The sequence below is a fragment of the Fusarium keratoplasticum genome, chromosome 9, assembly GCF_025433545.1.
Source record: "Fusarium keratoplasticum isolate Fu6.1 chromosome 9, whole genome shotgun sequence".
NCBI classification, from domain to species: Eukaryota; Fungi; Ascomycota; class Sordariomycetes; order Hypocreales; family Nectriaceae; genus Fusarium; species Fusarium keratoplasticum.
Window position 1 is genome coordinate 3,013,034 of NC_070537.1, and position 21,777 is coordinate 3,034,810.

A 21,777-nucleotide genomic window follows, 5' to 3' on the forward strand; every position below is an offset into this window, starting at 1 on the left:
AATAAGATATTAAATCCTTATTAAATCTCTCTTATTATTAGTGGCTTTAGTAGAAAAGAAATAGCTCTTATATCTTTCTAAGAGTTATTACTTAGCATAAGAAATAACTTAGCTAGCTCTATCTGCATAATAATTAAGATACTTTAATCCCTACTTTAAGTAGCATAAAGTAATTAAATAATATTTAATACTTTTTAGTTAACTACTGCACCGCCCTACGCGGGTCCTGCGTCTCATTGTCTCCCCAAGTCCCCTCCCAACCGTGAGCGGCGAGGTAGCGCTTCCACTCCTCGTCTTCATCATCTAGGTTAAGGCTAACGTCTTCGAGCAGGAACCAGGCGAGGACTGCGCCAAGGAGAGCAAACGCCGAGCCGATCATGAAGACAGTCTGGTTTCCTCTCTCCTCTCTGTGTTTGTAGTTGGTAAGAATGGCGGCAAAGACCTGGGAGGCTGTTAGCTGCGACGAGGGATACGGGGACGCATATCTCTGCTCACCTCTGTGCCGGCGGTGGCACCGACTTTAGCAAAGGCTGAGATCAGACCGTTGCACTGGCCACGAATTGAGGTTGGGAATGGCTCAGCCGAGATGAGAGCAATGGTGCTAGCAATCCATGAGCATGTCGACTTGTTTCCAAAATCGGACGTCATTCCCAGACTCACCTTCCAGGGCCAACTTCTCCTAGAGTAAGGAAGATGCCGTACATGACGACGAACAGGGGAAAGATGGACTGAATCTTGTCATAGGCTCCTCCAAGAATAAATCCGAGCACAGCCTGGAGAACAAATCCCAGAGTCATGGTCTGTCTCCTGCCGATCTTGTCGGCCAGCCATCCACCAAGGAACGGGCCAGGGAGATAGAAGCTATTGATTATGACACCCCAGCCGAGGGTCTTGATCATGGACTCGGACGCATTCGCTCTGGACACGACAGTTGAGCTGAAGACACCGAATGGAATGGAGATCCAGTTGTAGATGAACCAAGTCCATCCGGCGGCGAGGAGTCGACGCCAATACTTCTTGACCATAAGCAAGTATGGCTGCTTCTGCTTCCGAAGGGCGGACTTGCGGAAGGCGGTTGACACGGCAATCCTGAGACGGAACCAGAAGATAACCAGGGGAGGGACCATGCCAAGGCCAAAGGCCAACCGCCAGACAAGTTCGTATCGGTTCTCGCGCTGATTGACGCACAGGAGGAGGATAAGGGGCACGAGGGCTCCGAAGCAATAGCCCAGCGAGGCTGCGACCTCGCTCATAATGGCGAAGACGAAGCCTCGACGCTTGCGGAATCCACTTGATTCATCTGTGGCCTCCATGGCACCAGCGCCTGCACAGGAATGTGTCAGAGAGGTCTTGGAGAAAAGGGGACAGGAGGGTGGTAGATGTCTGGCTCACCTGTGACTGGGTACTCGCCGCCGGCACCAACTCCGGCGATGCCTCGTCCGACGACCAGCATCCACAGCATGCCCGTCTCCGTTTTGCCGCTTGCGGCTGCACTGATTATCACACCGACGGTCAGGATAATAGTTGTCATGACAGCCCCAGTCTTGCGGCCAAACTGGTCGGCGATGTAGCCAAAGGCGACCATGCCGAGGATCATGCCAATCAGGAAAGCGTTTGATAGGCGAGAGTACATGGTTGAGGTCAAGGCACCCGGGTACAGGACGTCAAAGAGTAGAGAGATGTTGCCAATCACAGCGGCGTTACTTGATGCACATCATGTCAAATCTTGATTCGATCAATCGCAGGGAGAGGGATGATATGAGAGGACATGGAAACTTACTAGCCATCTGAGGCTGTAGCGATGGACATGAAGATGAGCATGAGCCAGACTGAGACTCTGCTAAAGGTGGATTCGGTCGTGTGACCGACATCGTGGCTTTTGACGGTGGTCATCTCAGCCTCCGCGCCACGGACGACAGTGATGGTGTTGATGTCCCCAGGGGACTTTTTGTTGTCAATCGACGACATTTTGCATGCATGCACTGGTCAAAGGAGAGGAGAGGTTTCTTCTTCTCTTGCTTTTCCCTCAATTGATTGACTGGACAAGAGAGAGCTGGGTTGAGATGAGAACGGGCTCAAAACAGAATCGAAGCGAGAAGCGGCCCCATTTTCATACTCTGTGAACAACGCGGAGTACAGGGATCATTAGCTCCTCGCTACGATTCTAATTATGAAATGACTCGATAGTTATCAAGGAGGAGCGGAGGGGGCTTGGATCCGTCGGCTTGCCCAAAGGGGAAAGAAATTGAAAGAGTTTAAGGCTATTCCGCATACAGGCAATAAATAGAGAAACTAGCAAAACACCAATGTCTGAGTCATTTTGCCTATCTCGTTTATCTTTCCGGATCACCGGCTTATATTCCTTCTTCCTATCTTTGAGGGGTAAAGCCATGGGGTAAGAATATGCCTCATTGGTGTTACTATGACGTTGTCGGGATCGCTTGATCCAGGGGGGATTTGATGAGCTGGCCAGTTTGTAATTGTTCTCTCACCTGTGCTAGCTAGCTTCACAAAACTCAAGAAATCATCTTCGTCTTGATCCAATGCTGGGCGCTCACAGGCCAAAATGTCGACTTCTCAACTCCCAATACGCGTCCTAGAGGATGAAAAAATCGTCCTCTCGGACGGCACTGTCCTCTCGGCCCTGATCTGGATGCCCAAGAATGCAGAGGCCAGCCATGTTCCAGCAATCCTCGAGTACTTGCCCTACCGAAAACGAGATGGCACCTCCTTTCGGGACGCCCTCAATCATCCCTACGTCGCCGCCCATGGGTATGCCTGCGTCCGCGTCGACATGCGAGGCTCAGGAGACTCGGAAGGCGTCCTACTCGGCGAGTATCTCAAGCAGGAGCAGGATGACGCCCTGGAGATTCTGCAGTGGATCGCGTCTCAAGCGTGGTGCACTGGGTCTATCGGCATGATGGGGATCTCCTGGGGAGGCTTCAACGGGCTTCAAGTCGCCGCTCGACGTCCCAAGGAGCTCAAGGCGGTCATCTCGCTCTGCTCTACTGATGACCGCTACGACAATGACGTCCACTACATGGGCGGCTGTCAGCTTGTCGACAACTTCCTCTGGGGAGCCACCATGTTCTCCATTGCGCCCACGCCGCCCGATCCAGCCCTCGTCGGCGACAAGTGGCGTGACATGTGGATGGAACGCCTGGAGACGGGCTCGCCTTATATTGAGGGGTGGCACCAGCATCAGAGACGCGACGAGTTCTGGGAACATGCGTCCATCTGCCAGGACTACAGCGCCGTCCAGTGCCCCGTCTACCTCGTCGGCGGTTGGCACGACCCCTATTCCAACTCCATCTTCCGCATGCTAGAGCACCTCGAGTGTCCCAAGAAGGGCCTAGTTGGGCCCTGGGCGCACAAGTACCCCAACTTTGCAGTGCCCAGGCCGCAGATTGGCTTCCTGCAGGAGATGCTGCGTTGGTGGGATAAGTGGCTCAAGGGCAAGGAGACGGGCATCATGGATGAGCCCATGTTGCGGTGCTATCTGGAGGACACGACGCCGCCGCAGAGATTCTATACCCATCGGCCTGGACGATGGGTTGCTGAGACGAGTTGGCCTAGCGGGAGGGGCTCAACCAAGGTCTTGAGTCTTGCGCCAGGACAGCTGCTTGATGGTGCCTTGATCAGTAAGCAGCACATCTCGTTCTGCTCGCCTCAGACTGTTGGGTTCGCCGCTGGGAGATGGGTTCCCTACGGTTTCGACTCGGACTTGCCTGGTGACCAGCGTGACGAGGCTGCTGGCTCCCAGGTGTTTGACACTGAGCCGCTTACCCAGCCTCTGGAGTTCCTTGGTCCCATCATGGTTCGTCTTCGCATCGCTAGCGACAAGCCAAACGCCTTCATCGCAGCCGTCGTCTCCGAGGTGCTGCCGGACGGTTCAGCGACAAGGCTCACCTACGGAGTTTTGAATCTCACCCACCGTGAGGGTCATGTAGACCTGAAGCCTCTCGAGCCAGGCCAGTTCTACGACGTAGCCGTCAAGTTGAACGAGTGCGGCCAACGCGTAGGCGTCGGAAGCGTTCTCCGTCTCGCGCTATCGTCGTCATATTTCCCGACCGTATGGCCCTCGCCCGAAGCTGCAACTCTGACGGTTGATTGTGCTGCCAGCACTCTGGAACTTCCAACCCGGCCATCTTGTCCGGAGGATGACCGTTTGGCGGCTTTCGAACCTCCTGTGTGCAGCCCGCCACTCAAGGCCAAGACACTGCGCCCTCCTGGGAACAAGAACAGCATCGCCAAGAACTTGGAGACAGATGAGGTCACCATTAGCTTTGACGCTGACGAGGGACTGTTTGAGAATGAAGAGAATGGATGGCGCTTTGGGGGCTTTACCAAAGTCACCTGCAGTGTCCGGCCAGATGACCCCCTGTCGGCACAGGCTGACCAGAACTTTCGTCAAGAGTTTGGCCGCGAGGATTTGAGTCTGGCTATCGATGGTTGGACTAAAATGACGGCCACCAAGACGGACTGGCTGATCAACACGCGGATGGAAGCGTGGGAGAACAAGGACAAGATCTTTGAGCGGGAACACTCTTACAAGATCCCTCGTGACCACATGTAGATAGAGGAAAGTACCCATTGCCTTGTCAAATAGCACCCACGATTATACTGCTAATACGGGCATCCCCTGGTTCTCCCACTCCTTCGCCAGCGCCGTCCAGTCTCCATCATCCCTGGCCCACAACTCCTCGAGAAACGTGGGGATATTTGCGTAGTACTGAAAAGGGGAACTGTCCACCAGCGTCTTGCACAGGCCATTGATGATACGAATACGCTCAGGGTTGCCGCAGCTACATATCCCTGCCATGAAGACGGGCCACGAAAGGTTTGCCAGACTAAGGTTGATGTCCTCGAATTGCTCGAATACTCTGAACAGCTTGGTGGAGTGGTAGTTCTCGTCCTCGTGGATATTGAGACGCTTGCAGGCGTAGAGCAAGCCCGCATGGTGGAAAGCCTGCACAAGGCGGATGGCGTCGTGCCGGTGTGGCCCATCGGGTAGGGCTTCAAGACGCCCTATGGCCATCAGTGTTGAGCCTCGGGCAAGCTCAAACCTCTCTTCGAGTGATGCAATGGATGGAGGGTCATCCTCTAGCTGCATAGAGGACATGGTAATACTGTGAATGATGTGGAGGTAGTGGCCAAAGATGACAGGCCCACGCCCAAGCTCTGGGAGAACAGGGTCCTTGATGTGGGTAGGGTTGAAAAGAGTGGCGCATGCTAGCACGTCGAGGGCCGCTACTTGGTTCGTGAGAAACATGAACACGGCCCTCTTGGACATGGCTTCGGATGTAAGTGTCTTGATCAGAACCCTCGCGGCTTCGATATGAAAGAGAGCAAGCGGCAGATCAGAACCCAGTAGCGAGTGGTTGGACAGGATGAGGGTGGCAGCGAGGATAGCCTCGTGGCTGCCGTCGTCATTTTCAATGTAGGACCGGGTTTCCTGCAGGTCCATGGCCGCCAGCCTTCGCACTCGCTCCGTGATGAGTTCCATGGCCGTGCGGCACGCTGACTGGGAGAACTCGGGTGAGGCGCCAGCCTGGTGCGCCGCGGCGATGCCGAGGATGGCGAACCGCAGGGATGGCTGCGTCTTGGCGAGCGGGATGACGAGGCGCGTGTACTCGTTCTGCACCGTGTTGACCCAGACGTTGATGGGGGCGAGGTTGGTGGAATAGTAGTTGATAAGATGGTTCAGCGTCGACTCTGGGATGTCGTCGAAATGGGGTGCATGTGATGCCTCGCTCTCGGGTTCACTCTTTGGAGATGATTGACTTGCTTGAGATTTCGTCTCGCTCGGTGAAGCAGCGCCCTTGAAGCGGCCACGACTTGCAATCCCTTTGGCGAAACGGAACTGGATGCCGTATCCCGGGCAAGAATGCCCCTTCTTCTGGCATTTCTTACAATGCGGCTCTGTACGATCACAACGGATCCGTCGTAGACGGCATGTTCGACAATCTAGGCTCAGTTAATTACCTAGTCACATGGAGGTAAATTAATTTAACTCTGTACCTGGACTTGGCATGCTTGGAAAGAGGAATTTTGGTAGTGGATAACATAGATGAAAAGGAAAGGTGGAGAGAAAGAATTAAGACAGACGTTAGCTCAGTAGTGCACGAACTAGAGATCACGTGAGGGAGATACTAGTAAGGTCACTAAGGGGCGTTATCCCTGTCTCCCATCTCATCTGGGCTCCCGAGTAGAAGAGAGACATTAATATTAAGGCTTATAAAAGGATTAACCTTAAGGCTATGCTTTAATTTACTATTAACCTATGTTTTTAAGAGCCTATTTATAATAATAAGTATATATTAGTTTAACTATATATTATTTTATAACATTATCTTACTTAAGATATTAAATCCTTATAATACCTCTGTTATTACTATTAGCTCTAAATAAAGAGGAAAAGGCTCTTATATCTTTCTAAGGGTTACTACTTAGCGTAGGAAATAACTTGGCCGGCTCTATCCGCATACCTGCCCTTTGCTGCGGTGTTTACGCCTTTAAATCTACTGCAAACCGTATTCCCTTCGCGGGACAGACACACTTCCCCTTTCCAGTGCCTTGGCTCTCTAGTGTGATGCCAGTTGTTAGCCCCTTGGTTAATTCACTTAATGACTTGCACCTCCTCATGGAAACGGTCTCCAGATGTGTGCCGTGGAAATACGACGCCACAGTTCTAAATATCCCCTGGCGGAGCCTTGATTCCAGAACTGGCCGGATACTAACCATTGGTGTTATGGCTGAAGACCCCGACTATCCTCTGCACCCTCCTGTACGGGGGGCTCTCACCGAAGCAACTTCCATTTTGCGCGACGCAGGACGCAATGTTGTTGACTTACCTGCCAGCCATGAGTGAAGTCCCGGCCTTGGTGCTAGGATTGGTTATCAGTTCTCTGGCCTGAGTGCTTCTGGCACCAAAGACCTCTCAAAGGGGCTTGGCGAACCTTTGGTTACTTCCGTGGCAAGCTCGATGCATCCATTTTCCCGAGGTGGCCTACCCGTATCGCCGAGTGAAGAATTGCGGAACAATTCCATGCGCTCAACATCGCGCGCGGTGTGTATGCTGAAGCCTGAAAGCAGATATGGCTGGAAAACCAGCTGGATGTGGTTCTCGCGCCTGGTGCATTGAGCACGGCTGTACCTCATAATACCTATGGGATCCCAGTGTACACCGTGATGTGGAGTGTTTTGGATGTAAGTTATTTTTGTGTATGTGCCTTGTACGATGAGTATGACCTGACGTTCTTGCCAGCATCCCGCAGCGGTTATTCCCTTTGGCAAGGTCTGCCGAAACAAAGATCCCGAGCCCCAGGCCGCAACAGCTCCATTTGTTCCTGACTGTAAGTGACTCCTTTACCCTTCGAGTTCATTCTCAATTCCTAGGACTGTTGAGATTCTACATCTATCAATATCCACTTGCTAACGTGTGTAAGACACCCCGGAGGCGATCGATGGCGCGCCATGTTCACTACGGATTATTGTCCCAACTCTACAAGACGAAGAGTGTTTGTACGCAGCAAGAATTATTCAGAGATGTCTGAGCCGTGGAAAATAAAGTATTCACCCAAGAGATCTCGGGTTCCAGGGACTTGCACTATCATGTTATCGATATTGGTGTTTCTGTCGTTGCTGTCACCCCCATAGGAGACTGGTTATTGCGATGCTGTTCGAGTATTTAATAGTATTTAAATATTTAACCAGTATAAGAGCTGCCGTCTTCACTCCCGTTTCGTATAGCCCTTATCACCCCGCATGAATGCAATAGGTAGCGGCGAAGGAACGCCGTCCGCAGTCGATACGCCCAAGCATGCATTATCAGGAACTCTCTCAATCTGCCGAACTGACACCAAATCATCACTTCCTTGACAAGATGCTCGAACAGCTGCTCTCCCGTTCATCCCAGCCCAGTCAACAGGTAATCCAACCCCAGAGTTGCTAAAGGGGAGTTGGTAGATCTGATTCATTTTATGGCGACTAAGCTTATCCAGCGCTGTCTTGAAGTCGTCAAGTATGATTGTATCGGTCAGGCACTTGAACACGGACGCAAACTTCCAGAACGGATTGATGCCGCCGAGCGCCAGAACTGGTGTCACGGCAAGAAGGTCTAGAGCGATAAAGAGGAGGCTGAGACACATGCTGAAGAGCAAAATGCCGAAACGGGGTGAGACGCGGATAATCTCGATCAGACCGAACTCGTAGCGGTATTTGATGTTCCAGAAGAGGTTCGCCGTGGTGAAGATCCACCATGGGTCACTAGACATGAACTGTGAGCCAGTATTCTCAAGCACTCTTTAAGGAGGCTCACCGGCATAGGGCTTCCAATGGCCTGCTAGACACGAAAATACGGTGGTTTATGTTGTTAAAATATGTAAAGTTCGCATAGAGTTCGAGCACCCAGTACGGTTGGACAAGAACTATCGTGCTGATATATATCAAGCTACCTCTTGGCTGTAAGAAGGGCTTGTTCTTCATCCAGGAGATGACATTATGCAATGTCCAGGATGCGATAAGGAGGACAGCAGTCGAAGAGAGATACCAGCCCCAGATTGGGGGGTTAAAGAAGGTAAAGAAGCCATTCGGTGCCGCTAGGACGAGCTGAAGTTATTATAAGCCGCTGCTTGACTTTGTATTCGAGTGGCGATTTACCTCGACTAGAATGAGTTTATGCAGTAATACCCCCGATCGCATGTTTGCCAGGGTAATACTGGCCATGATGAGCAGAGATCCAATTAAGAACCCCTGTGACCACGCCTCGATGGTTAGGTGCGCCGTGCCTGTCGGCTTGGATCCGGGAGTTGATGTCGGTTCTGCCATACTGCCACCTCAAGAAGGGGAGTTAGGTGAGAGTTGAAGGAAATGGAGGGCGGATGACGAAGACAGGATAATCCGACGGCCCATTTATGAGGACAGACTTCCCCGCATCGCACTCGGTGCTATCCATATTAGCGTCACGCTTGACCCCATTCCCTCCACACCACCCCAGATTATGGCGTTGGCCCTAACGCTGCAGCATCCCAGCACTGTTCCTTGTCGACCAGGCAGGTCGTCACGGTCAACCCTGCTTTACTGATGCTAAAGTAGGTCATCGCTTAGAGGTTGGGTCTGTGCATGGGCGAGGAGGAGTATCGCGCTTGAATTCCGTCCATCCAAGGAGATGGGGTCATTCATGCACAATATGCGGAATTTCTCACATTGTCACTGTGGTGAAGCCTTTAGTCTTTACACGTTCAGTGGCTGAAGTTTAAAGAACACAATGTAACCCCATAATTAGCCACGCAAGAGCAGTACATTTATCGTAAGTGCAAGAAAACTATATAACAAAGAGAAAGAAACAGCGTGATCCATCATCATCAGTCACTAGTTGAGAATCTACAACTACTCTAACACCAGCTGGAGCCAAGAGGCGCGAGCTTGACCGAATCCAAGACTGCATTCCCATCACGTCCAGCAATCGTGATGTCCTTGGACTCCTGGTATCGCGGCCAAACATTAGCAGTCATGACTGTTCCATCACCAGCAAAGATCTCCAGACTTGATCGGTCGACAAAGATATCCAGAATCAGCTTGTCCTTGTGCGATGCATCAATGACGGCCTTCCAAGTCCCCGCCTGCCCGTACCCAGCGTCACTTGTGTCGAGGGTCAGAGTATGGTCAGCCGTGGTGTAAGTCAACAGAACCGACTCTGCCTTTGACTTGAAGAGCGATATAGTGAAAGACGACGCCGTTGTAGCGCCGAGGTCTACCGCGACTTGCAGCCTCGCTGTGTTGGAGCTGCCGATGACCAGAGGAGTCTCACCAACGCTACGCCGTCCAAAATTCTTCGCCGGGCCAGCTGCAAGTTTGTCGAGCGCCTTAATGGGACGGCTACCAAGACCCCCATCATCACGGATGAAAAGCTCCCTGGTCACTGACTGCGAACCAGCCCATCCATTAATGCGGCTCGGCCATTTGGAAGTAGGCCAGTTACCCATCCAAGTAATAGCCAAGTCACGCCCCGTCTCATCCTTGTACCACTGCATGGCATAACTATCAGGACCAGCATCAATGAGCCCACGCTTCTCGCTCGTGAAGACGGTGCCATTGTACGTGCCCGTCTCATACCATCCCAGCGCGTTGCCGCCGTAGAAGAGAACCCATTTATCGCCAAGGGGAAAGAAGTTTGGACACTCCCAGACGTCGCCCGTGCTGCCGTCACCTGTGTACAAGATGCCAACGTAGCTCCAGGAGAGCAGGTCCTTGGAGCTGTACAGCAAGACTCGGCCACTGACATCGTTGCTTGAGCCAATGACCATCTTCCATGTTTTGTCTGTAGGATCGTAAAAGGGCTTTGGGTCGCGGAAGAACTTGGGTGCGCCTGGAGGAGGGCGTGGGATGATAGGATTGTTGGAGTCGAGTTCGAAGCGGATGCCATCCTTGCTGGTTGCGGTGGACACCACCTCCTGCACTACGTCAGGGTGGAAAGCAGTGTCCGTGTAGTCGGTGAAGATGAGGCGCAGCTTGTTTCCATGAAGTTTATCGACGACTGCTGCTCCCGTGAAGCGCCCAGAAGTATCCTTGGGGTCATCTGTGTCCCTGGGAGACAACGCAATGGGCAGCTCACGCCAATGTACCGCGTCAACACTCGCAGCATGCGACCAGTACATGGGACCCCAGAAAGGAGCGTCAGGGTAGAACTGGCTGAAGAGATGATGGCGGCCCTTCCACTGGCTGAGCCCGGCCGGATCGTTAATCCAACCCTGGTACTGAGTGTAGTGGAACTGGGGACGCATAGGGTCTGCTGCCATGAGGGAGCAGGACGGCGAGCTGTGAGCGGCTGGCTGATTTGCCTGGCCAAAAGTGTTGAATGTGAGGTCCTTGCCATCTCCCAATGCATCGCAGCCAACGCGAATGTCGTCGACGTTGATATGGCCCCACGATTCGGAAGTGCTACTGTCGTGCACGACAATGTGCACTTGCTGTCCTGCCCACTTGCTGGTATCCCACGTGACACGGATCAAAGCTTCGTCGTTGGCGCCTGTCTGCTTGAGAAGAAGTTTATTGTCTTTGTCTCTCACGAGACCAACGTAAAGCTTCTCAGCATCATAGCCGCCGCCAATGAGGAAGCTCATGACGGAGCTTGCCCGGAAAGAGCTCGACTTCAACTCTCCCACGGCTTTCTCTCCGCCCTGTGCGGTGCCCAGGATGAAGCTTTTGCCGGTCTGGCCGAAGGGGCCGCCCCAGTAGGAGGTTTCAGAAGAGACTGAGTTGCTTCCGAAGGCATCACCGCTCGCAACACGCCATCCTTCGAGGCCTTTCTCGAAGCTAGGGTTGCGGGGGCCTGGGTACTGGTGGGAGCGGCAATTTGGAAGTTTTGGGACAGAGGCCGCGTTTGCTGTTGACGCAGAGAGCGCCAGCAGAGCGATCGTCTGCGCCGACAACGGATGAAGGGGGAAATGCATGTTGAAGACAGTCTTGGTCAAGAAAAGTAGGTAGTGGCGATGCGAGGTTATTCAAACTGAGGAGAGAATAAGACGCTCCTTATTCACAAAGCGAAAGCGCAGCAGCTTGATATATGTAGGGTTTGCCGGAGAATAACGAAACGCCCGTCTGTCTTTCACGATCCAACCTAACTCTAACCTCACAACGACTCAACCCTCGTGCCCGAGCCCATGCACATGGTCACAAATGCGTCTCCCTCCTCGTGCCGGTCGTGGAGAAACGCCCGTCATGCCTCTCCAGCTCCTGTAGCTGTCTAGTTAGAGTATGGTCGACCGGGGGTAGGTTGCGGGGAGAGCGTGCGGGGAAGAGGGTCTGGGAATGGAGGCCTGCCTTTAGCGGTTAGTTCATGGGCCGGGATGCTCGCGGACAGTTCTGGCTCCTCCGCGATCGTGGGGACGCATGCAAGCCAACCCCGGTCCTTGCTACGAGTCAGTTCATCTCCAAACGTTGGCCTAGGATGTCGTCATCAAGTGCGACAGGTACGTAAAAGGCTTGGTGTTGAAACTCGTCCTCATGCATTACAACCCATCGCGCAGAGAACATTCAGAGAACGATTCCACATGTCCTAAAGCATCCTCTCGCAGACGCTAGCTCGCCGTTCCAACTCTAGTCGTATGAATTTCTGTTATTCTAGAAGGTCGCTAGACGATCTTAGCATGCATAGAGTTGCATTTGTCATGCTGGAGCCGGCCTGTCGTCCAAACTTCGCGGAGGACGAAATCCGGTCCGCGGCCCACCTCTGCGGAAAACGCCCGTTGGGCCTCCGAAAGTGGTGCTGGTCACAGGGTAGGGAGACAAGAGAGGGGGGTAAAGGAGAGAGGGTAAAGGCTCTGTCGTCGTGGCAATCATTGGCCAAGATGAGATCTGGAAGCGAACTCCTCTTGGGTAGAGCTCGAAGCCCTTGGTCATTGCGTTGTAGCCAACCTTTGAGATCACGGCGATCTAATTCTCAATACTCACTAGGCATATCCATTTGTGCTCTTACTGCCACAGTAGAGTCAAGGTCTCTGTACTCTATTCCCTCTTACCTGTCGGATAAGTGTTATTTCCTTCTGTTATTATTCAGCAAAGAGTAATAGAACAGCAGGCAGTAAGTAGATACGGACTCGTTTGGAGTTTCAATGTGGCCCCTTTATGGTCTACCCTTGCAAGAGACACAAAAGAACCGGATCCATGGTAGCAATGTGGAATGGCATGTTTCCATGTACCTGACCGTGCATGCTTCCATGCAACGATTTACACGTGGTTAGCCTCTCTGCTTCAGACAGCCATCCAATTATCCCTAATCATCATGGGATTGCTGCTGCCCCAGCCTAATAAGCTGATAACTAGCTGCATGAAAACAGCCTGGTCAACGCCGCTGTGACCGGGTTCTCTACCCTTGAGCTCTCAATCAATGTCTCATCTAACATTCCTACCTTCCAACTCTGGCAAAAGTGGTTGGCCTTATCTACCGATCCTGAGCAACTACATCCCGTCGAAGGAACAAGGAACCAACAACTGCCTTAGCTCATCGGCATGGCCGAACTTCCCCTCTTCAGCATCTCCACGCATCCACATCAAACAATACCCACTATGATACGTCGGTTGAAACGTAGATGATAGCAAAGAGAGGAGGTTCAAGCTTCTGCCTCGTCCAGCTTGTGACCGAAAATCTATATCTATCTTCCCAAACCACACATGGCGATCCAACACCCAACCCGCATCCTCATTCCCAACAAGCAAAACACTTATCAAGCACTCTACAGCTTACAACAGCCACCGTATCAACAAAATGGGCGCCTCAAAGCTCGCTCTGTCAGTGCCCAAAGATGAGGCTGGCAAGTCTTGGCCGGCCATCGCCGTGGGAGCTTTTGTCGCCTTCGGTGGCGTTCTCTTTGGGTATGATCTCAACCGCCTTTGTAGGCCATGACATGTCCACTGACCGAAGTTCAGATACGACACCGGTACGATTGGCGGCATTTTAGCCATGGACTACTGGAAGGAACTCTTCTCGACTGGTTACACCGACTCTCACGGCCAGCCTGATGTTTCTCCCTCCCAGTCATCCGCTATTGTCTCCATCCTCTCGGCAGGCACATTTTTCGGCGCTCTATGCTCCCCGTTCCTTGGAGACTATATTGGTCGTCGATGGGCGCTTATCGCATCGTCGTGGGTGTTCAACTTTGGTGTCATTCTTCAGACTGCGGCTGTCTCCATCCCTCTCTTCTTGGCTGGTCGGTTCTTTGCTGGGTATGGCGTCGGTCTGATCTCAGCTTTAAGTAAGTTCCTATCCAAATCTCAATAGAACCCGCTGTACTAACAAGCATGTAGTTCCGCTTTATCAATCCGAGACTGCCCCGAAATGGATCAGAGGCGCCATAGTCGGTGCGTACCAGTTCTCCATAACCATCGGGCTTCTCCTGGCCGCCGTAGTCAACAACGCAACTCAAGGTCGAGATGATACTGGCTCATACCGAATTCCCATTGCCGTCCAATTTGCCTTCTCCATCGTCCTGATTGGAGGGATGTTGGTCCTCCCTGAAACCCCTCGCTACTTCGTCATGCGAGATAAGATCGAACAGGCCGCCCAGGCCCTGGCGAAGCTGAGGAGACTCGCTCCAGACCATCCCGCCGTTCTGGAAGAGCTGAACGAGATCAAAGCAAACCACGACTACGAAAAGAGTGTGAGCAAGGCGAGCTACCTGGACTGCTTCCGCGGCCCGATCGCCAAGAGGCAGTGGACAGGCATGGGTCTTCAGGCCCTGCAGCAGTTCACCGGAGTCAACTTTATCTTCTACTACGGCACGCAGTACTTCAAGAACTCTGGCATGGACGACTCCTTTATAGTGCAGGTCATCACCTCGTGCGTCAACGTGGGCTCAACGATCCCAGGGCTCTACGCCATCGATAAGTGGGGACGCCGCCCGCTGCTATTCTGGGGCGCGGTAGGCATGTGCGTCTCGCAATTCATCGTCGCCATGCTAGGCACCTTGACTACGTCTCAGGACAGTGCCGGTACTACCATCGTGCACAACGTCGCGGCTCAGAAGGCTGGCATTGCGTTTATCTGCATCTATATCTTCTTCTTCGCGTCGACCTGGGGACCTATCGCTTGGGTTGTGACCGGTGAGATCTTTCCGCTGCAGACACGCGCCAAGAGTCTTTCCATCACAACCGCAACCAATGTAAGACATCTTTCCCGACTCTCCACAGACGAACTTATGACTAACTCATGTAGTGGCTCCTCAACTGGGCTCTCGCATTTGCAACGCCTTACCTCGTCAATTATGGGCCAGGCAATGCAAACCTCCAATCCAAGATCTTTTTCATTTGGTTCGGCGCCTGTTTCATCTGCGTTGCCTTTGTGTACTTCTTTATCTATGAAACCAAGGGGCTTACCTTGGAAGAAGTCGACGAGCTGTACAACGAAGTCGGCAGCGCTCGGAAGAGCGTTGGGTGGGAGCCTACCGTCACCTTTTTAGAGCGTGAGGTTGCCGCTGGCCATGGACCGGCTCTTAGCCTGGACGACGAGAAGGCACAGGGCTAGATCATCATCACGGGTTGGGACACGAAAATGTTGAGCATGGCCAATTTAGTGAGGCTGCTTGAGGGCACATAGTAAAAGCACCACTGCTCTCGTAGCTGAAGCTCAACTTCACTTGGATAATTGCCTTGGGAGTAGATTACCTTCGGAACTATTGGTGTCAAGATACTTTATAGACGCCAGATAAAAACCGCTTACCTGAGTTGATCTACTCAGGGTAGCAACATTTTACATTCAATTGATCATAGTTAGATGGATGGAAAGGCAGGGGTTAGATATATTTAAACACGTAAACCGAATATGAAGGTTGCTGCAAAATTCTAGCATATCAGCCTTCACACAGTTGAATCTAGACCTTGGCAAAACGCAAAACAGAAAGAAAGTCACTCTTTATATAGATATATACATATCTCAAGAGTTTAAAATATCAGAATCAAGTCAGCGTGAGCCTGCCACATTAATGAAGCCCGTGCAAATCATATCTCCTTGATTAATGAAGCCCGTGCAAATCATATCTCCTTGATTGATCAGACCCCTGTTCAAACGTGCAACTATCGGCCCGAGAGCTTACGGCCGTGCACCGGGATATGCACCGTAAAATGGGTCCGAGCAAGGACAGGGATCCATGCCCACCAATTGAAGAGCTAAACCGCCGCCTCAGCACTTCAGCCTGCAGGGGGCCCTGGCTCATTTAGGGCTTCTAGAAGAAGCAGGAAGTATTCTAGCGTGCCGCTAGAAGGAACCAAGTGGCCGCAGATCCCTTGAGCGAAGCGACCAACTCTCCTCGTCAACTGGCTCGAGACTCCTTACATTGGACGCTTCCTGGGCAGAGACAGGTGTTCAACGGGGTCAACAGAGTCATGCCCTCCTGAATCGGGACGAGTGATTGCGGGGTTGACGCGTGAGTGGAGTGACATCCTTCGCGTTCCCCGGACTCGAAATGACATATTTATACCTAGAACGTTGACAAGACTCAGAACACCAAGCCGGAGCCGCTCGGAATATCCACACTATAGCGATGGGGGAGTACCAGAGAAAGAAGCTCAACATTGCTTGCGATGTTTGTCGAGGACGAAGAACGAAATGCGACGGCCAACGACCCAAGTGCGGCTTCTGTCAGCTCCAGGGTAGTCGCTGCGTCTATCAGGCTGCTCCCCAGCCGCCACCATCAAGGTGAGGAATTTCATCACTAAGCACAAAAGTTCTGAAGGACTCACTCGTCACATTCAGACTGGAGCTTGACATTGCTGGCATGCGCGAACGGCTGGAGGATATCATGGGCCTCCTCGTGTCGGACCAGCGGCGGGGCAACGATGCTCGCTCATGGTCTCTCCCTGCAGCCAGCAGAACTGCTTCACTGCATGCATCATTCCAAACTTCTCCGCGAGCTTTGAGTGACCATGAGGTCAAGTATGAGCCAGACGAGTCCGAATTCCCCATCATGGTTCTTCAGCGGAGAGGCATGATGATCCTCCTTGGCCTCGATCCGGATTTGGGCGTCTGGTTGAGTAACATGGAGCGATCTTCCAGCTTTTTATCAAGGCGAGACCAGACTGTTGTTCCTACGAGGGTGTTTTTGCTGCCCCCAGAGAGCATATACTCTACCCTCCACGCCTTTTCTGAAAGGATACACGTCTGGCTACCAGTACTCTCCTCCGATTTTCAAGAATCATTTCATCAGTGCATCAACGGACAGAGTCCATCGCATTCAGACACTTGTCTGGCTATGTTGGTCATGGCTCTCGGGTCATTTGCCACCGCAGACACAATCACATCAGCCCTTGACCAACAACTTGGTGCTGAGTATTTCGCCGAAGCATCCAAATTGCTTCCCGAAGTTCTCCTTGACTTCAGTGTCAGGAGCCTGCAGTGCTTGACCTTCTTTGCTGTGTATTACATGCACCTCATCCGGCCATGTCAGGCACACGATCATATCCTCATGGCCTCAGCCAGAGCACAGAACATGCTCAAGATCCACTCTCAAGGAAGTGACACGAAGACGGTGGAAGCTTTGCGCCGCGCCTACTGGGCCATACTACTGATAGAAAGCGAGCTGTCTGTCCAGCTTGACCTCCCAGACAGCGGGATCTGGAAACACGAGGAAGAAGTCCAGCTGCCATCTCCCAACGGGATCTGGCACTTCTCCCTCCCCGGGGATAGCGCCATGTCGTCTCCATCGTCACAGGCCTTTGAGTTTAGCTCTGATACCACCCCGGTTTACTTCTTAGCCGAAATAGCTATGCGCAGAATGCTGCGGCGCTGCACAACATCACTCAGCAAATCCACCGAGGGCGAGTTCAGATATGCACCAGTCATCGCCAGAGAGCTAGAGCTACAGTTGGACGGCTGGTACAAGTATCTACCGTCGTCACTTGTGTTTCACAAGCAGCCCATGGCGTTGTACGAGGTAGCTGAAGTTCCTCGCGCTCAATTCTTGCAAGCCCAGTTCTTTGCTTGCAAGGCCTCCATTTCCTGGCCAGCTGTTTATCAAATCATCAGACTGGGTTTTGTGGATGAGGATATGCTGCCGTACTGCACCAAGTTTTTTGACGACTATGTGTCATTTGTCCTGGCTGCTACAACATCGATGCAGACGTGCATGATAAATACTTGGACTTTGGTTGCGAGGTAACGTACATGATTCAAGATGAGCTTGGCAGGAGGAGCTAATGCATAGTATCCACAGCATCTTCATTATCACTATGGCGGCCATTAAAGCCATTGATACGGATGGAATGAAGGAACTTTTGAGCCCACAGGTCTTCCACTGTTTCTCCCTTGCAGCTGAGTCTTTTGCGTTACTGTCTCCATACAGCAAGTCTCTGGCAGCACTCGCGGAGATTATTCAGGAAAGGGTAGAGCACACGCGGTATAGATTAACCTCAGAGCAGCATATATAGTTATGTTATGCATTCAACACCATCAAGAGCGATATGAAGTCCATTTTGAATCACCTGCTGCCAGTACAGTGACTGCCCCTTGTGGTTTTGCCTACATACTCCATGGATATGCTTACTCTGCCTTTAAGCCCTCGAGAAAACGTCGACGAACATCCTTAGCATGTTCAATGTTCTTCTTCGCACGCTCCCGCGAGTCCCGAGCACGCCTCTCCAACCAGGCATCCCTATCCCGCACAAACGCATCCATCCGCTCCCTATTCTGCTCCACCATGGCTTTCCTCTGAGGATCCAGGTTCTCCAACTGCGGCAGTGCAGGGTGCGTACCAGCCGGAAAGTCAGGCTTGCGAGGAATTCGCTCTTTGACTGGCAAGATCTCGAGCTTCGGGCCCGGCAGAGTCTGGTACCAGTACGCCGTGGTCGACCAGTCATCTCGCAAATGGTTCGCATGCCCTGTCTCCATTGTGACGCGAATCTTCTTGCTGAAGCGCACAGGGTCCGCGAGGTGCCACCTGTAGCTAACTTGGTGGTTCGGCACGTCCTCCTCATGTATGATAGTCCCGCAGAAGGGGTACGCGTTCTTCTGCATCCCCCAGCCCTGGCTGAAGTAGTCCTCGCCGCCGGTGCCGTGCATCGACGGGGGCCAAGTGTCGTCGTCGATAAAGATCATATCGTCGCCCTCTCCCCACCACGTGCCCTGGAAGTGCGCGACGCTCTGGTTGCAGCCGATATACTGGCCCGCGCCCTCTGTCTCGAGGATGACGTAGTTGCCCTTGCCGTCGAGGTTGGGCACCTGCGTCTCCAGGCTGTTGGTCTGGATGCTCTCGGGGGCCCAGCCGTTTGTGGGGTTCTCGCGGCGCCAGTGTGCGTGGAAGAAGAGGGTGTCTTTGCTGAGAGGCTCCGTGAAAAGCTCGTAGTCGATGTAAAAGTATTGAATGTAGGCTTGGTCGTTCTGGTTCTCAATCTCGATGCGGGCCCGTTTGTTGAAGGGCATGGGCAGATAGCAGTTGAACGCCGCGGCGCCTCCAAACTTCTTCTCCTCAGACGGCTTCACAGACACGGTAAAAGGGAGGGACTGGAAGTTGGCAGCCATAGAGTTGCCTAGACAGAAGAAGTCGCCAATGGGCGCCAGCACATTCGGCGTCTCCGAGTCATCCCAGTACATCTTGATGAGCACCTTGCGGTAGTAGTCCGGGTCGCTGACCTCGTAGTTCAGGCCCAGAGCGTTGTGCACCTCCATCATGGCCACCCCGGACTTGGAGTAGGGGATCAGACCAGGACCAACAATGCGGCGGCAAGTCTGGACGAACCACAGATGGGTGATGGAGCCAGGGCCTTCGAGGTCAGCTAGGACAGCCGTCTCGCCGGGCTGAATAACCCAGGCATCTTCGTTGAGGCCGCTGTGGTCCCAGCTGGAGACGCGGCCGGTGCGTGCCGTTTTCAGCTTCGCAGCATTGCTGAGGAGGTCGCTGCCGAGGGAGGAGCTGAAGTTCATGGTGTTTTGAGGTTTCTAGTGGTGATTGGTTGGGTCAAAGACTTTGATGATGTCGTAATGAGTAGTTGTCAAGCCAGTGAGATTAATAAAGCTGGTTTATATATATGGCCATTTAGCATCATTAACGATGGCTGGATGGCCGCTTCGCATCATGTGGAGACAAAGATGCAGCGTCTTGTTGCGTTGATGTTGGCTCACGCGTGTAACTAGACGTCTTGGCCGTCGCATGTCTCCCCTATCCCGATCGTGTGACGACGCCAGGTAAGCCAAGAGAGAGACGCCAAGTGGAGAATTCCTGAACACAGAGCTGATATGATTGGCTTATCAAGCGTGCTATGAAGTAGCTTCGGGATACAACTTTATCTCCGCGATGATGCCTGCAAGCCGGGTTCGGCATGGCTTGGTGTGGCAGATGGCAGGCCCCGCTCAACCCCCTCACTGAGAAACGCCCAGCAGGCCATAAAGACATATCGCGGAGATGGACGCACATTCCCGAACTGTCATCCTGCCTCAACTGCTTCAGAACCAGGCATGATGGAGACTGATATCCAGGACCTGCCCGTTGTCTCCGACAGCCCGCCGGCTTCTCGTTCGGGGACATCGCGGAGACGGACCCGGACAGCGACGGCGTGCAGCACCTGCAGAGCGAGGAGGACCAGATGTGACAGTCGGAAGCCTGACTGTGGATTTTGTCGTGCCCGTGGGCTTCAGTGTCACTACGAGCAGAGCGAGCCAGCCCCTACGTCCAAGTACGATCATTGTTTGTACGTCCTCATGACCCTTGCTGACTCGCATTTGTAGAGTGGGGGTGGAACTCGCCGCTATCAACCGGCGGCTCGATCACATCACCAGCGTCTTATGCTCTACCCAGTCACCCCCCGCAACACCAGGGCATGTGAAGAGCCAAGTCTTCACTGGCGAAGAGAAACTGCCCTTCCAGCTGCTCGGAACCGGCTGCATGATGTCCATTCTCGGCCTTGGCCCCGGCTTCGCTGAGGAGCTTGCCACACTCGAAAGGCACGCCGCATCCGTTGGCACTGGTAATTCATTGAGAGTGCGCCTCATCCAGCAAGAACAAGCCTTGTCAGCCCTCGCCGCCTTCTCCGCACACGTCCACATCTGGTATCCAATACTCCGCCCGCGCTTTTCAGAACGCTACCTTGGCATCATCTCGGGATCTTTGCCGCCAGGCTCCGAGACATGCATGGTTCTGTTGGTTGCCGCACTTGGTGTTCTCGCACAGCAAGACCACGAGCTAGGCGTATCCTCCCGCGACGAGACCAGCGAGCTCTACCTTGAGGCCGCCATGGCATCCCTACCGGCAGTACTCATCGACAAGAGTGTTGAGAGCGTGCAGTGCCTAGTGCTTCTGAGCATCTACCATTGTTGTCTGTCCAAGCCTTCCCAGGCATACGACTACGCCATGATTGCCTCATTCAAAGTGCAGAACCTATTGAAGTACGTTGGTGATGACGACGGCGAGGTCTACGAACATGTAAAACGAGCATACTGGGCGGTGCTGCTCCTGGAGAGCGAGCTCCGAATTCACTTCGATGTCATTGGGAGCGGAATCTGGGACCACGATGACAAGGTTTCATTACCAGACAGTCGCCGTGCATGGCAGTTCGATATCGAGACAGGCTCGCCGCAAGGCTCGACGACTACACCAGCCAGCAGCATATCACCAGACGGTCCTCCTACAGACCAGACGCAATCATATTTTCTAGCCGAGATCTCCATGCGGCGGATGCTGCACCGTTGCAACACGGCAATTCGCCGAACACATCGAGGAGACATCGTCTACGCTCCGAACATTGCATTGGAGCTAGAACTGCAGCTTGAGGAGTGGTATCGGTACCTGCCGGAATCTGTGCGCTTTCAGAATTCCGAGCATGTTCCTAGCAGCACTCACATGTTTGTTGAGCCGCTGGGAAACTTTCTCCGAGTGCAATACTATTGCTGCAAGCTATCAATCTACTGGCCGGCAGTGTACCAGTGCATCCAGGATGGTGTGGCCACAAATGAAATCCTCAAGCATTGCGAAATGTTCTTCCAGGCGTATATCCAGTTAATGCCGAGTCTGCTAATATGCATTCGTAACTGCATCGTCAATCGCTGGACGCTGTACGGTTCTATCTTCATGACATCGATGGCTGTCATACAAGCAGCTCGGACACCGTGTCTTGGAGATGGCTGTGTAGTGGACTGGCCTCGGCTTCTACTATGCTTGAAGTCGACGAGCACCGTGGACCAGCGGATTGTGGAGGCCAGCCCTTCTTTGTCGTTGATGGAGAGTGCTCTTGCTCAACGTCTAACTGAGATTGATAGTTGGTTTCATGCATCAGATAAGGTAGACTAAGTAAGCT

General features: G+C 52.8%; 9 protein-coding genes across 9 annotated transcripts; 4 read left to right on the plus strand and 5 right to left on the minus strand.

Moving 5' to 3' along the window:
• Nucleotides 1-202: 202 nt before the first annotated feature.
• NCS57_01184600 (MFS domain-containing protein) lies at nt 203-1,968 on the minus strand (the record flags this gene model as incomplete). The annotated part of the gene is made up of 5 exons (XM_053061542.1): nt 203-442; nt 496-601; nt 661-1,324; nt 1,393-1,703; nt 1,781-1,968. 5 exons carry the CDS (start codon nt 1,966-1,968, stop codon nt 203-205), a joined length of 1,509 nt encoding a protein of 502 aa, XP_052909928.1.
• Nucleotides 1,969-2,566: 598 nt separating this feature from the next.
• NCS57_01184700 (PepX-C domain-containing protein) lies at nt 2,567-4,576 on the plus strand (the record flags this gene model as incomplete). The annotated part of the gene is made up of 1 exon (XM_053061543.1): nt 2,567-4,576. The coding sequence occupies one exon, from the start codon at nt 2,567-2,569 to the stop codon at nt 4,574-4,576; it is 2,010 nt and encodes a 669-aa protein (XP_052909929.1).
• A 42-nt stretch (nt 4,577-4,618) lies between these two features.
• NCS57_01184800 (Zn(2)-C6 fungal-type domain-containing protein) lies at nt 4,619-6,061 on the minus strand (the record flags this gene model as incomplete). Its single annotated transcript, XM_053061544.1, has 2 exons — nt 6,022-6,061; nt 4,619-5,967 (listed from the first exon to the last, which is right to left on the minus strand). Exons 1-2 carry the CDS (start codon nt 6,032-6,034, stop codon nt 4,619-4,621), a joined length of 1,362 nt encoding a protein of 453 aa, XP_052909930.1. The 5' UTR covers nt 6,035-6,061.
• Nucleotides 6,062-7,733: 1,672 nt separating this feature from the next.
• Nucleotides 7,734-8,829, minus strand: NCS57_01184900 (uncharacterized protein; the record flags this gene model as incomplete). Its single annotated transcript, XM_053061545.1, has 3 exons — nt 7,734-8,268; nt 8,321-8,610; nt 8,662-8,829. The coding sequence occupies 3 exons, from the start codon at nt 8,827-8,829 to the stop codon at nt 7,734-7,736; spliced, it is 993 nt and encodes a 330-aa protein (XP_052909931.1).
• A 566-nt stretch (nt 8,830-9,395) lies between these two features.
• Nucleotides 9,396-11,453, minus strand: NCS57_01185000 (uncharacterized protein; the record flags this gene model as incomplete). The annotated part of the gene is made up of 1 exon (XM_053061546.1): nt 9,396-11,453. The coding sequence occupies one exon, from the start codon at nt 11,451-11,453 to the stop codon at nt 9,396-9,398; it is 2,058 nt and encodes a 685-aa protein (XP_052909932.1).
• A 1,814-nt stretch (nt 11,454-13,267) lies between these two features.
• NCS57_01185100 (MFS domain-containing protein) lies at nt 13,268-15,022 on the plus strand (the record flags this gene model as incomplete). The annotated part of the gene is made up of 4 exons (XM_053061547.1): nt 13,268-13,374; nt 13,429-13,754; nt 13,807-14,660; nt 14,714-15,022. The coding sequence occupies 4 exons, from the start codon at nt 13,268-13,270 to the stop codon at nt 15,020-15,022; spliced, it is 1,596 nt and encodes a 531-aa protein (XP_052909933.1).
• Nucleotides 15,023-16,037: 1,015 nt separating this feature from the next.
• Nucleotides 16,038-17,651, plus strand: NCS57_01185200 (Zn(2)-C6 fungal-type domain-containing protein; the record flags this gene model as incomplete). Its single annotated transcript, XM_053061548.1, has 2 exons — nt 16,038-16,192; nt 16,250-17,651. The coding sequence occupies 2 exons, from the start codon at nt 16,038-16,040 to the stop codon at nt 17,649-17,651; spliced, it is 1,557 nt and encodes a 518-aa protein (XP_052909934.1).
• A 380-nt stretch (nt 17,652-18,031) lies between these two features.
• NCS57_01185300 (uncharacterized protein) lies at nt 18,032-19,411 on the minus strand (the record flags this gene model as incomplete). The annotated part of the gene is made up of 1 exon (XM_053061549.1): nt 18,032-19,411. One exon carries the CDS (start codon nt 19,409-19,411, stop codon nt 18,032-18,034), a length of 1,380 nt encoding a protein of 459 aa, XP_052909935.1.
• A 534-nt stretch (nt 19,412-19,945) lies between these two features.
• Nucleotides 19,946-21,770, plus strand: NCS57_01185400 (Zn(2)-C6 fungal-type domain-containing protein; the record flags this gene model as incomplete). Its single annotated transcript, XM_053061550.1, has 2 exons — nt 19,946-20,160; nt 20,213-21,770. The coding sequence occupies 2 exons, from the start codon at nt 19,946-19,948 to the stop codon at nt 21,768-21,770; spliced, it is 1,773 nt and encodes a 590-aa protein (XP_052909936.1).
• Nucleotides 21,771-21,777: the final 7 nt, after the last annotated feature.